The 13,235-nt window shown below is 49.0% G+C and overlaps 1 protein-coding gene across 1 annotated transcript; it reads right to left on the reverse strand.

Moving 5' to 3' along the window:
• Positions 1–938: 938 nt before the first annotated feature.
• ITPA (inosine triphosphatase) lies at positions 939–9,226 on the reverse strand. Its single transcript, XM_037812160.1, has 8 exons — positions 9,111–9,226; positions 7,094–7,151; positions 6,942–7,006; positions 6,252–6,325; positions 5,405–5,436; positions 4,250–4,365; positions 2,539–2,615; positions 939–1,408 (listed from the first exon to the last, which is right to left on the reverse strand). The coding sequence occupies exons 1-8, from the start codon at positions 9,174–9,176 to the stop codon at positions 1,285–1,287; spliced, it is 612 nt and encodes a 203-aa protein (XP_037668088.1). The 5' UTR covers positions 9,177–9,226; the 3' UTR covers positions 939–1,284.
• Between the last annotated feature and the right edge of the window lie 4,009 nt (positions 9,227–13,235).

Genomic DNA, 13,235 nt, shown 5'->3' on the forward strand with positions numbered 1-13,235 from the left:
GGTGGGGCTGGGTACAAGGATGTTCTCCACTGTGCCAATTGTGAGGATGGGTCAAGTTAAAAAAATCAGGAGAGGAAAAGTACGCCGTGTGCCCAGGACAGACCTTGGCAGAGAGCTAAGCAGCAAACTCAGAGGGCTGCCCTGCCCCACACTCCGTGTACCCACCCACTCATGATTCTTTGCACCCCCCCGCCAGTAACCTGTGTGTTTCCTGCTGGCAGGGCTACACCCAGAGCCACCGGGCGTGGAGCAGGCAGGCCCCCAGCACCCCAGGCCAAGCCCCAGAAAGATCACAGGCTGGCAGAGGAAACCACTCAGGAGGCTGGATGGGTGCCGCCACCTCCTGGGGAAACAATCCAGCTGGGCCTCGCAGGCCACAGCGGAGCAGAGGATTGATTTCCTGTCCTCACCCATTTACACTGATGCAGTTTAGGGGAGGAAACAGTTCTCAACAGTTAAACCCAGGCCCTGAGCCATCTTGCCAGGACTGAGGAACAGTGGTTGGAGGGCAAGTTCCCCCAAGCTGCCGGTGAGCATTTGCAAGCCTGGAAGCAACCCACTGGCATTCAGGGCACCCACTCTGACTTACTGGACACAACAAGCTTTCTGAACAGCCTTGGGGCCAGGCACCTCTTTACCAGAAGAATCACGTATGGAAAGGACAAGGGAGCCAACTGGGGCCCAGGGCTCCATCCTTCCCCTGTCCCATACAGCCATAAAATGAACTTGGCTTTATAAGCATAACCCAACACTTTAGCTGCTCACCAAGTATAATAGCATAAAGCAAAAGCACCAGACATCCCACAGGGCCCCCTGCAACCCAGCAAAGACCATGGGGGTGATGACACTGAATTGTGGGTGGACAGCTGACCTGGCGGGAAAAGGCCAGCCCACCATCTGCCAAAGGGGACTCAGGAGACAGCACCTGCTGCAGCAGGTTTCAAAGCAGCTGAATTCAGTTTATTTTGGAAGCAAGTGCCTTCCAGAATTTTTATTTGCTGTATCTTAAAAATGTCCAAGAACATTTGAGGGGTTCTCTCCCAAAACCCGCAATCTTGCCAAGGCCAGTTTTAACACCCAAGGTCCTTGAAGGATCCCAGGCCTGAAGGTGGTAGGAGAGGTCACCAAATCCCTGAGGGAAAGATTATGTTGTCTCATGCCCAAAACAGAGCCAGCAGGGCTGGTGAGGCTGCTGCAACACCTCCAGGAAGTGGGAACCCTAAAGGAAGTGCCTTGAGGGGTGCCTGCCTGACAGTGGGTTTCAGGCTAGCCCTCCCCGGATCCTCAGCCCGAGTGGCATCCTCCAGCCCCAGGCGGAGTCAAACTGCCAAAATATTCTTGCAGCTTGAACAGGGCTTGGAAGCGATGGGAGATGGCATTCTTCTCAGCCTTGGGCATCTCTGCGTACCTAAGGGTACAGAGCAATTGCTAAGAGAGGAGGGAGCCCAGATTCAGGAAGGATGTCCACCCCACCCACCATTCTGAAGCCTGAAGCTCAAGGAGTCCCCAGGGAAGGGCAGCGGGGCCATCAGGTCCTGGCAGCTGGTTAATTTTTTAAAAACAGGATAGAGTTTTAAATTCCCCTTATGATGAATATGGAGACATTGTAAACCTGCTCTACTGTGTCCAAAACTCAAGGGAAGCTGGGGACAGGGGGATGAACTGGATGTTTGATCAGCTTTGTCATCTGTTGACAGGAAGCAGTGGAGCCTGACAAAGCAAACACAGCAGAATCTTCTAATGCTGGGGGGTGGGGTGGGGATTTGGGTAGCAGGCCAGAGGACAGTCCTCCATGCCAGGGCCCCAGTGAAGGGAGAAACCCACCCACTGTGGGCTTCAGGCTTACGCTGTCCAATTTGATAGCCAGTAGCCATGCAGCTATTGAAATTGAAATGGATTAAAATTGAATAAAAATAGAGTTGGTTTCTCAGGCACACTAACCATATTTCAAATGCTCCACAGTCAGCTGGTGGCTACCCTACTGGACCGTGTAGATTATGGCTCCGTCATTAAAGAAAGTTCTCTTGGACAGCGTTGCCTCATAGCCCTGCCTGGCTCTTGTGAGGCCTCAGGCCACACTTCCTTAGGGTCCCTCCAGCCTCTGACTCCAATGTGTCTCACGTCAACGACAGGTGGTGAAGGTGGAATACTGAGGACACTTGGCACTATGGGGGTTTAACGTGGTACCTATCAAAGGCTGCAGAAGTTTGAAAATTTCTCCAAACTAAACAGGAGAGTCAGAAAATCATCCCACAAACTGCCTGATTTACACGACAGACCAAGGCCAGAGGAGGGGAAGCCACTGAGGTCACACAGCTGCTTCGTGAGCTGGAGCTAAAGAGCCCAGGACTCCCAGATGTGCTCAGCTGCCTCCCCCACCGTGAACTGAGCCACCCAGATTCCTGGTAGCCACCCCAGCAGAGCCACCTTCAGTTGGAATGGCACCCTCAGGGCCTGCCCCACCCAAGTCCACATGCCTACACCTGGGCAGGGTGCCAACCCAAACCAAACCACAGTGAAGAAATCAGGGCTCCTTACGTCTGCTCATATCCATCAGGCTGAAAGCAGGGGTCCCAGCCAAAGTCCCGGCAGCCTCGGGGCACCACGATCCGGCCCTGCCATAGAGAAAGGGGAACAGGTGTGTTACTGGGCATGGGGGAGATGTAACAGGAGAGGGGAAGCAGCCAATTTGAGTTTGGTTATTTTGTGAATTTGGTTAAACCCTATTTACTCAAAATGAATGGTTTCAAATGATCCTTGGGTGCCTGCAAATGTTGGCTGAAAACGTAAATAAAATGCAAAGCAGAAAAAAAATGCAAAGCAGGAAAAGTGCTCCCCTAACATGCAGGGGGGGTACTTTACCCTTGATCTGACCACCCATACCCTACTCACCTACCCCCCCACCCATACCTTGGAAAAAATGTGACCTCAGTGAAGAAAACTTGACAGAAAACATTTTCTCCTAATAGGAAGTTGGGGAGCCTGAACTTTGCAGACAAGTCCTATGCCTGCTGCTATTACAGCATTTCTCAAAATACAAGGAGGCTCTAACAATGAAGTGAAATAGCCTAATGGAAATTCCTTAGCACAATATCCAACACATAAATGAATTCAGTAAACATTGGCTGTAACAGTCAAATTACAACACGAAAATATTATAAGGAAAGCAAATATTAGTCCAGGATCATGAAATGTTATGTTGCCATAAAAGTGAAAATAAAATTTATCTTTTTTTAAAAAAAGGAGGTAGTAGAAGACCGAGATTAGCCCCATAAATGCAAATTCTGCTTCTGCTAGTGGGGAGCTGTGTACCCAAGGCCAGTTACAAAACCACCCTGAACCTCACTCATGTAACAATGTTTTTTGAGCACCTAAAATAGGCCAGGCATGTTCTCAGCACCAGAGACATAGCAGGCCTAGACTTGCCTTCACAGAACGGACAGTCTCTTGAGCAAAACAAGTATTAAAACACTAAACAAATTAATGATCACGAAATACAAAGTGGCTTAAAGGGAACAAACAGGGTGCTGGGCTCAAGAGTAACCAGAGGGACTGACTTAGATGGGGAGGTCAGAGAAGACTGCAGTGAGGGGCCACTGTGGCTGCATAAGGGGCTGTGGCAAGAACATTCCAGGTGGAGGACACAGCTGGCACAACAGTCCTGGGTGGACCAGCTTGGCATGGCTGGGTTGCTGAAAGGACAATGTGGTTGGGGCTTAGAAAGCTCAGGCGAGACCAGAACAAGATGAGGAAACAAGGTTCCCTGTGGTAAAATGCAGTTGGCAAGCAGCAAAAATGCAAGAAGCAGCCCAATTTGGGGAAACCACAGGGAATGGTGGAGACTGTAGCAACAAGACAGCTGGTACTCTGTCACTGTGCACAAGTTGGGCCTGTGGTTGCTCCAGCTTCTGTTTTTTCAACAGAAGTGAACATTTCTGTGAAAGCAGCAGACAACTAATTCTTTACAATTTAACCAGGCAAGGTAAAACTGTGGACAGTCTCAGGTGGAGCCTCCAGTTTTCAAGAGCTGTTACCATAGCAATGATGTTTCCCAGAAACACCTGTCCTGGGGTCAGAGACTTCGGGAATGACAGCACTTGTAATTGCGGTGCACAAGGGAGCCTCTCAGCAGAGCCCAGGTAACCACCTCTGGACGCCGGGGCCCTTCCCGCCCCGCCCGGCGCCGACTCGCGGCGCCCTCTGGCGGCCCGTGGGGGAACGGCGTGGGGGCCGCGCGCTGACTACGCACCGAGGTCCGGCCCTTGAACAGCAGCACCGGCTCGCGGGGGTCCCCTGTGCTGAGGGCAAACGTGCAGAGCGCGTAGGCCGATTTGTCCTCAAACCCGGCCAGGAGCTGGTGGAGACCTGCAGTGAGGGGTCGGGCTGTCAGTGCTGCCTGCCCCTGGCCCCCCAACGTTGGAAGGGAGGCTTCTGTAGGAATTCTCCAAATGGGGTAACCCAGGCCACGATGGTGTTGGGGGTAAAGGGGGCAGATCTGAGGGCATCACTGACCCCACAGAGGGCCAGAGCCTGGGGTGGGGACTGGCCTTGAAATGACCGGTTCTGGGTATATAGGCTTCTCTTTGGCACAAGCTGAGACAAGCTTTTGCTAAAAATCAGAAAATCAGCCAAATGCTGTGTGGACCTTGCTTGATTCCCAATTCAAAACTAACCAACTGCAAAAAAGGCATTTTTGAGATGGTCAAGGAAATCTGAACACTGATTATGTAATGCTAAAAAATTATTTTAGTTGGTTAAGGGTAGTATATAGTTTTTAAATTTTTCATTTTTTTTTTTAGAGATACAGGATGAAGAACTTAATGAAATGATATGAGGTCTGGGATTTGCTTTAAAATACTGAGCTGGGGAAAGTTGAGGCTGGGGTTCTAGATGTTATAAGATGGACCTAGTGCTGATAACCCTGAAAGCTGGGCGATGGGCACACAGGTTCATTATTCCATTATATTAAGGTACATCTTTGGAATGTTCTGTAATATAAAGTGGTTTTTAAAGCAATGACAGGGTATGCACTGCTGGGGCCAGGAGGGGCAACCCCCACCCCCACCCCCAAGGCCAAGCCCTGGCAGAGGCAAGGACACGCCAGCAGTCACCAAGGCAAATCCCTCTCAGAGACCTAGAATGCATGACAATCCCCTTGTCCCGCATACACACAGCCCCTTCAGCCCTCATCCCTATCCACTCCCCCAGCATCAGGGCTCCCTAGAGGCGGCTTACAGGAAAAGTGTAAGCCACAAGTTACAAATGGAGACACTGAAGCAAACGGAGGCCCTATCATGAGGGCTGTAGCCTGGGTTTCCTGACTACTAGTTGGGACCCCTTCCCTAGACCACCCCAGATTCCCAATTCCAACAGATCCAAGGGGAGAGACATAGGGGGATAATACCTTCAGGCTTTAACTTCTCCAGAAACCACTTTCTGCAAGAGAAATAAAGGAATCAAACACAAGGAGCAGATGCATCTTCCTACCACCTTCTTCTCTAGGCTGCACCTCACAGGGATGAGAGCCCCTGGATGGCCAAGAGGAAATGGAAAAAGGAAATGAAGGCAAACAGGCAGTTTGTGGAAGAATCAATAAACATGAAGGCCCCAACCTCAATCTAGTAATTAGGGAAATGTAAATTAAACCCCCACGTGATAACAATTCACACTCACTAGATTGCTAAATATTAAAAAGCCCCTATATTTGGTGCCGGCAAGGATGTGGAGCAATGCCTACTCTAGTATAATGTGGACAGAAGCATATATGGGTGCCAACACCTTGGCAAACAAAAACTTAAAGATATACATACCCCAAATCTAGCAGCAGTACTTCTGTGCATGTACCCCCACCCTACCCCCCCACCCCATGCCAGGGTCTTCAAATTGGGGTGTTTATATCCTATAGATACACAGAGACAATCTAAGGGGGTCCAGGGAACTGGATAGTTTTAAGGAAATCAATTTTCAGATCTTAACTTCCTTATTTCCTCTTTCCTGAAATTGATCTGCCCATGAATGGACTTCTCAAAGAGGAGGGTTTCCCTTTCTCAACTCCACTTACATAATCACATTCTCACCCTTTACAAAAGAAAGGCATGCCACTCCCCCAGCCCTAATTCTTCCTCGGGACAATGTAAATACTGGCACTGATGCCAAGACAGTGAATGACCTGCAACACCAGGTAACCAATACTTTTGTAGTTCAGGCAGTTTTGTGGCCAGGGCCCCAGCAGAGGGTGAGAAGGCACTCACATGTAAGGGCCAGGGAGCCCCCCAAGGGCATTGAAGCACAGACAGGTATCCTCCACCAGCACAGGTCCCTGCACCTGTAGTACAAGGACATGCAGCCCTGAGACCTGAGGACCAGCAGCCAGCCCTGTTCCTGCTCCACACTCCCAGGCCACTCGGGCTGGGGCCAGGCCCCCAGCTAGTTGGGGTCTGCAGTAGTAATGGACAGAGATCCATCAAGAGCCATGGGGACTAGCCCTCAGCTAATCTTCTATCCTCATTTTAGAGATGGGGACACCAAAATCTTGGCAGGTTGTAAACTTACTCCAGGCACAGCAATGGGAGCACTGGGATTCATAACCAAGCTGCCTGACTCTTCTTAAAGTGCTCTTTCTCAGTTCCAGAGAGGCATGAGAGCAGGGGTGGCTGTGTATGGAGAGAATGCAGGGGCTGGAATGTGTGTATCTGAGAATCTGGAGAAAGAGAGTGTGTGTGTGGTGGTCTGGGCGGTTATCGTATGTAGTCAAGGTCATGAAAGGAAAGCAGCATTCCAGGGCCAAGGGTAACTGACCCCAGCTGAGCTGCTCTAGGCAGTTCCTTGAGTCATGACCAGCTTTGCACACTGTACTGTCTTCTGTCCATCCCCAGCAGGCACAGGCCCCAAGAACCATCAGAACAAGAGAAGCAAGTGTGAGACAAGCATAGGGCAAGCACCTGGCGAGCTGCCTCCTGACACTTCTGGATGGAAATCTCATCTGGCTCTCCCTGGTACTCTGGCACTTATAAAGGAAACAGACACATACACAGTCAGGTCACAGGGAGACAGAGAAATCGAACCATCTTTTAAAAATAAAACAGAGACATACGGTCAATTTTCTGTGCCACCAAAGTGCATGGAAACTTATCTCCTAGAATCTGGACGACCTGTTCCAAAATGAAAGAACATTAATAATCATTTGTTATTGACTCTCCATTACTACACGAGCTGTCACCAGGTAACACTCCTGCCAATCCCCTTAATATTACCAAGTCAGGCCATGACCCTCACCCCAGGCTTCAGTGTCCCACCCCAGCAGGTTGGCTCACCCATCTCCTCATTCTCCTACTCTTCCCACTGCTGGCCCCTGTTCCTGCTGCCCCCTCCTCTAGAACACTGTCTTTTCATCAGAGTGCTCCCAGAAACCCTACCCATCTTTCTGGGCCAGGAATTCTCTATCAGGGGTTACCCAGAATTCAGGAGGCCTGCCAACTCAGATGGGAAAAAAAGATCTCTTTATAGGCACTAACCCCTAATTGAAATTTAGCATCTCTTTCAATTATGAGTATAGGCAACAAACCAAAAGAGTATTAGCAGTTTCTGTGACCTTTAAATCTCTGACTTTAGGAGGTTTAATATGAATATTACTATATCCCATGACAGTGGTTGCAGATATCTCAAAATATTACTTACGATCCTATTTGAAATTATAGTAGTTAGACCTAATGCTAGATCAAATCCTTTTAATGCATTAATAAAGTATATATGTTACTAGATCACAGACATTTATAATATTTTGATAATTGTATTTCAGTATAACTGATTTCCTTTGTAATGCTATGTATTTTATTTTGAACATTTAAAGATACTTTCCCAAGAAGGAAGCTTCACCAGTCTGCCAACAGGGCACATGGGGTGAAGAGTCAAGATCCTCTGTTTCAGACCAAACTCAAGCCCACCTTCGGGAAGCCTCCCCAGCCATTCCAGTCCTTCCTTCAAATGTGGGAGGGCCACATTCTCAGCAAGAGACAGAGACAGGTTTAGGGTCTGGTGCCCACCACCCTGCATAGGATCCTGTTCAGGGCGGTGCTGCCTATTTTGTTGACCTGTCTGGCTGCAGGATCCCAAATCTTTTATCAAAACTGGGCTCTGGCTCCAGGGAAAACCACCCTGGCCTGGCAGAGAAGGGCCACCAAATCCTAGGCTGTGAACAAATGAGCTCTCCTCTAACTAGTGTCCCACTGTTGTGTCTCAGACATATTCAGTGGGTGTCATCTTCTCTATCCCCCACATGACCCCACCTCCTTGGCTATGGACAGCTGGGCAGGGGCAAACCCTTGACTCAGCAGGGCCAATAAGAGCTTCCACCAGGAGAGAAGGAAGCAGGGATGAGTGTCTCCGAGATGACTGCAGGGGCAGGCAAACCCTCATGAGGCTCATCAGGTCCTGTGGGACACCATATTCCCACAGCAGCCACCTAGAGCTTACAGGAACTCCCTATTCTTGTTACTTGCAGCCAAACACCTTCTATCAACCCCCCTCCCCAGACCCCAACTAGCCACACCTCCTGATGGCAGGAGGCTTTGGATCCATTTCCTCCTTCACTGCTCTAGTACACAGCGCTCTGAAGCAAACGTGCATCATCCCCATTTCAGTTACAGAAAGAGGCTAGGAGAGGCTGGGGACCACATGTCTGGACCGTGATGGGATGTAGACTGCTCACTCTGGAAGCCCATCCCATGCCCTCTCCAGCACCTGCTATTCCCGGGCCAGCATTGGGGTCTGAACAGCCCCAGCTGGCTGTCGGGGCCCCACTTTGGGGGTCTAAATCAAAGGTCCCATCACTACTTCAGCTCTCGCAGCCCCTGATCTTCATATCCCTGTGCCCGAATCTGATAAGGCTCCCTCATCCCCTCACCATCCCCAGGCCGCTCGCACTCCGCAGTCCCACACACCGGCCTAGTCCCACCCTCCGGGCCGAATTTTCCATTCCGTCGGCCCGTCCGCCCGGCGCTTCCCTCCGCCTGGAAGCCCCTTCTCATTGCTACCCCCAGCTGCCCCTGCCACACACTACACCTCCCCTTCCCCCAACGGCCTCCCGTTCGGCCCCCGCGCTTTCCCGGCACCTCCTCCAGCTTCTTGGCGTTCCCCGTGACAAACACGACATTCTTCCCGACCAAAGAGGCTGCCATTGTGAGCCCCAGCTACCCTGGGAACCACCGGAAGTCCATTTGCCTCCAATAGCAAGGAACTTCCGGCTGGCGGCGGAAGCAGGTAGTCGGATTTCCGTTCTGGGGTACTCGGGGGAGTACATTTGGGTCTCTCCGGTGGTGGCCTGTCAGGCGACCGCGGCAGCCTAAGCGGCAGCGGGGTGAAAAACGCCCCAGGTCCTCCCGCCCGGCGCCCCGAATCCTTACTCAGACCCCTAGGTAGCGGCCTGAGGCGCGGACGCTGGAAGGGCGGAAAGTGGCAAGACACCATGCGCTCGCATTGCTGGGGTACACCGTGCCCCTCCTGCAGCTGGCGGCCGAGTGCGCCAAGATCCGTCCCTCCCGGCAAGGGACGCTCTCTGTCTGCCAGTCTTCGAGGGCCAGAGGAGAAGACCGCTACCACCATCACCTCTCCCACCCCCACTCTCGCCCCCAGAGAATCCTCTTGGTCTAACTTCAGGGCTGCTGATGAGCCACGCCAGCCGTGCTCTCGATGGTTCTTTGCCTCCGCGGGCACCTCCAAGGCTGTGTCCGATAACTGTCTCTCCGGGAGAGGGTCCCCAGGCGTGGGTCTCCATCCTGCCTTCGCCTTTAATCCCCCTCCCCTAGCTGCCGCCTTGCACGCCAGCTCTGACCTGCTTGACTGTGAGCTTAAACATGGCATAGCCTGAAGCAAACTTGGTCTTTTCATCCATCTCCCAGGCTTCGGACCTCAGTATTTTGGCTGCCTCATTCCCACATCTCTCCAGCCTCTCAAATCCCATACCCCTTCTTTGCATCCTGAACACAGCAGGGAGGAGTAGGAATTGCCCCAGCAGGCCCTCCTCAGCTGACACCCCCCACTGAGCAAGTCACCTGTCTCCTTCCTCCAGGGGCTCAGTATTCTGCTGCTTGAAGCCCTGGGGCAGTAGCTTCCAAATGGCTACCTCTGCCATGGCCCAAAGTGGGTGGCTGGTGGGGTTTCCTGTACTCTTACCAAGCTATCCAGGTCATTTTGATACTTATCCTAGTGTGGGAACCACTGCTTTGGGTGGCAGTCTGCTTTGCTATTGAAGCAGAACCCTAATAATCCGTTCTTGCAGTGCCCTTGGAGGATTGGCCATGGGAATTTGGAGGCAGAGGAGACCTGGAGGACTTCATTTACCTAGAGGAGCCAGAGAAGAACAGAAAGGACCCATCCTACTTGGATGCCTTTCTTGGAGCTCAGCCAGCTCAAGCCCTAGCTCCTCAAAGAAGGCTTCCCTGACCTCCCCTTTATCTGCTCTCATAACACCTGCCTCCCCTAAAAATCGCTTATCCCCATTGCAGATGTTTATTCATTTGTGTGATTATTCTGTTTTTCCCACAAACCATGATGGTAAAAACTTTTTTTCCACCCACCCATAAATCCCAGTCGCTGGCACAGAGTAGATTCTCTGTAAATGTGAGATGACAACTGGCTTTTAGTATTCTATAGCTGGCTTTCCAAAGCCAAGGAATGGATCATTCAGGATGGGGTGCAACATCTCTTCAGATAACAGGCTAAGTGAAGCTGCCACCATTTCTCACATGTTGGCACAAATGAAAAAGAAAAACGAAAAAGGCAAGAGAAACATTCGAGAGAAATAAAAGGAAGCTGCAGAAACATTCGGCTCAGATATTCTCATAAGGAACTTATATTTCCAAGAGTGGAGCACAAAGGAAATTCTGGGGCTTTCTCATCAGGGTTAATGGTAAAGGTACATTCAGGGTCAGCCCTGCCTCTGGTGTGGCAACTTCTGTTGGAGGAGCATCAGAGGCTTGGAGGTCTATTAGTGCCTATTTGAGTTATTTTGCTTAATATTATTGCCCTCTAATAATCTTGATGTATTTTTTTAGAACCCAGAATTTATCCATGGGAAATATCCAAAAATTCCGTCCTCTTCAAAACCTTTGTTCAGTGACCTTACGATGATGGGAGCATCACACAAGCCAAAAGGCATTACTGTGTCCTAAGGCAGGTCCTGAAGTTTCCTGTTTACTGCCCCTCCAACGATGGGATATTTTGAGGACTCGGACTCCTTGGAGTTGATCTTAGGGAAGTCTTAGGTTAAATTCAGGGAAGTGGGTGGCCCTCCCACTATGTCATCTGTCTTCATTCTTCATGAAGTGGAAGGGTAGGGAGGTTCCCCTCAGCAAAACTGACCTCCTGGCTATTGAAAACTTCAGCTACAGGCTCAAGCTAGGAGGAGTTTACCAGGGACATGGTTGTAGGCACCAGGTATACCACGCACAGGTACCACGTGCCCCAGGTGCTAGCAGAATAGCCTATGTTGGGGAGGCCTGGACAGTCCTACAAGGAGGCTGGACTTCACCCAGCAAGCCATGGGATCCCTTGAAGGGTTATTAAGCAGGGAGTACTGTAAATGGAAATCCACTTTAGATAGACCTCACTCTAAAATTGAAGGGCTTAGAGCCGAAGAGCTTGCGAGAGAGGGGATATGTGAATGCCCAAAATTGTTTGCAAAAGTTTGTGTATGTGTGATCATTAGTCAGTACTCTTGGTTGCAAGTGACAGAAGTCATCTTTGGCAACAACCAAACAAAAGAAAAAGTATTGATTGATTTACTTATAAGCCCAGGTATATAGAGATAGTCAAGTTCTTAGTTGCTCTTTAAAAAGGAGGGGACTGCATTAGTCAGTCATTCAACAGTTACATTATACTAGAGTTTAAATGTGTGGATTTTTACCCTCTCCAGCAAGGAAAACACCAGAAAACCTCTTTAGAATTGCATCCTCTTTCCCCCCAATTGTATAGGAAACCCAGTTAGGCAAAGAAGGATGATATTTGCCCTCAAAAGAGCTTGTTGGGTCCTATCAATTCTACCTCCTAAATAGTTCTTGAATCAGGTCCTATGAATTCTCCTTCTTAAATAGTTCTTGACCAGTCCCTTCCCTCCAACCCCAATGCCACTGTCATAAGTCCAGCGCACTTCTCTTCTTACCTGGACTGGGGCATCGGCTGTCTGTCTTCCTGCCACCTTCCACCCACTCTAGTCTATCCAGCCCACAAACTTCAAGTGACATGTGGGGTTCCAGACTCTGAACCTGAGAACACCTCATGAATGCTGTAACAATGATATAAGCTGGGAGTTAATGCATAATGGGGATAGGGTTTCTGTTTGGGGTGATGGGGGAAATCTGGTAATGGATGGTAGTGGGGGTAGCACAACATTTTAAATGTGATTAATCCCACTGAACGGTAGGCTTAGTAGTGGAGATGGAAAAGTTTATGTTGTATATATGTTTCTACAATTTAAAGAAAAGAGCAACTAAAGAGACAATTAAAAGGCAATACATGATCCTGGACTGGATCTAATAATGGAGAAGCAAAGTCTTGGACATTATTGGGATTTATGAAAAAATTGGAATATATACTGTAAACTTTATGCCAATGTTAAATTTCTTAAAGTGGATAACTACTTTAAGGTGGGTTACATAAGTGAGTATTCTTGTTCTTAGGAAATGTACAAGGAAGTATTACGTTCAAAGGAGCACGATGTATTCAACCTACTCTCAAATGTTTAGAAAACAGATAAATACATGGATTGATAGAAAGACTGACTGAGGGATGGATATAATGATACAGCAAATATGGCAAAATGTTAAAATTGGGGGATCTGGGGATTTGTGGGGGGGGGTATGTTGGAGTTCTCTGAATGGGTTTTGTATTTTTGCAACTGTCCTGTAAGTTGGAAATTATTTCAAAATAAAAAGTTTAAGAAACAAAATTGTATGAGCTGTTTGAGGCTGCGAGTAAAAGTTATCTCTACTGATGGTTTGTTGTTTTCCCTTCCAGACTGCTTTCTATGTACATGGAAACTATACACACATATAAGTCTTAATTTTTTTCTTTTTTTAATAAAACTTTTTATTAGGGAAAATTTCAAACTTACATAAAGTGTTCAGCTCTACATAAAAACGGAAGGCCCTCTGTACCTGTCACCCAACTTCAACAATTATCAACATTTACTATTTTCATATCATTTATCCTGCCATTTTTGTTTAAAATTTAATTTTAAA

Source organism: Choloepus didactylus, chromosome 19 (assembly GCF_015220235.1).
Source record: "Choloepus didactylus isolate mChoDid1 chromosome 19, mChoDid1.pri, whole genome shotgun sequence".
NCBI classification, from domain to species: Eukaryota; Metazoa; Chordata; class Mammalia; order Pilosa; family Megalonychidae; genus Choloepus; species Choloepus didactylus.

Bases quoted from the DNA above. Each gene is read 5' to 3' on its own strand.
- ITPA (XM_037812160.1), bottom strand. From the start codon at position 9,176: ATGGCAGCCTCTTTGGTCGGGAAGAATGTCGTGTTTGTCACGGGGAAC. The intron at 2,616-4,249 runs GTGCGTAGTCAG...TCTCTATGGCAG, and splicing joins TGTTCAAGGGCCGGACCTCG to GGCCGGATCGTGGTGCCCCG. The intron at 1,409-2,538 runs GTAAGGAGCCCT...CTGTACCCTTAG, and splicing joins CCTGATGGATATGAGCAGAC to GTACGCAGAGATGCCCAAGG.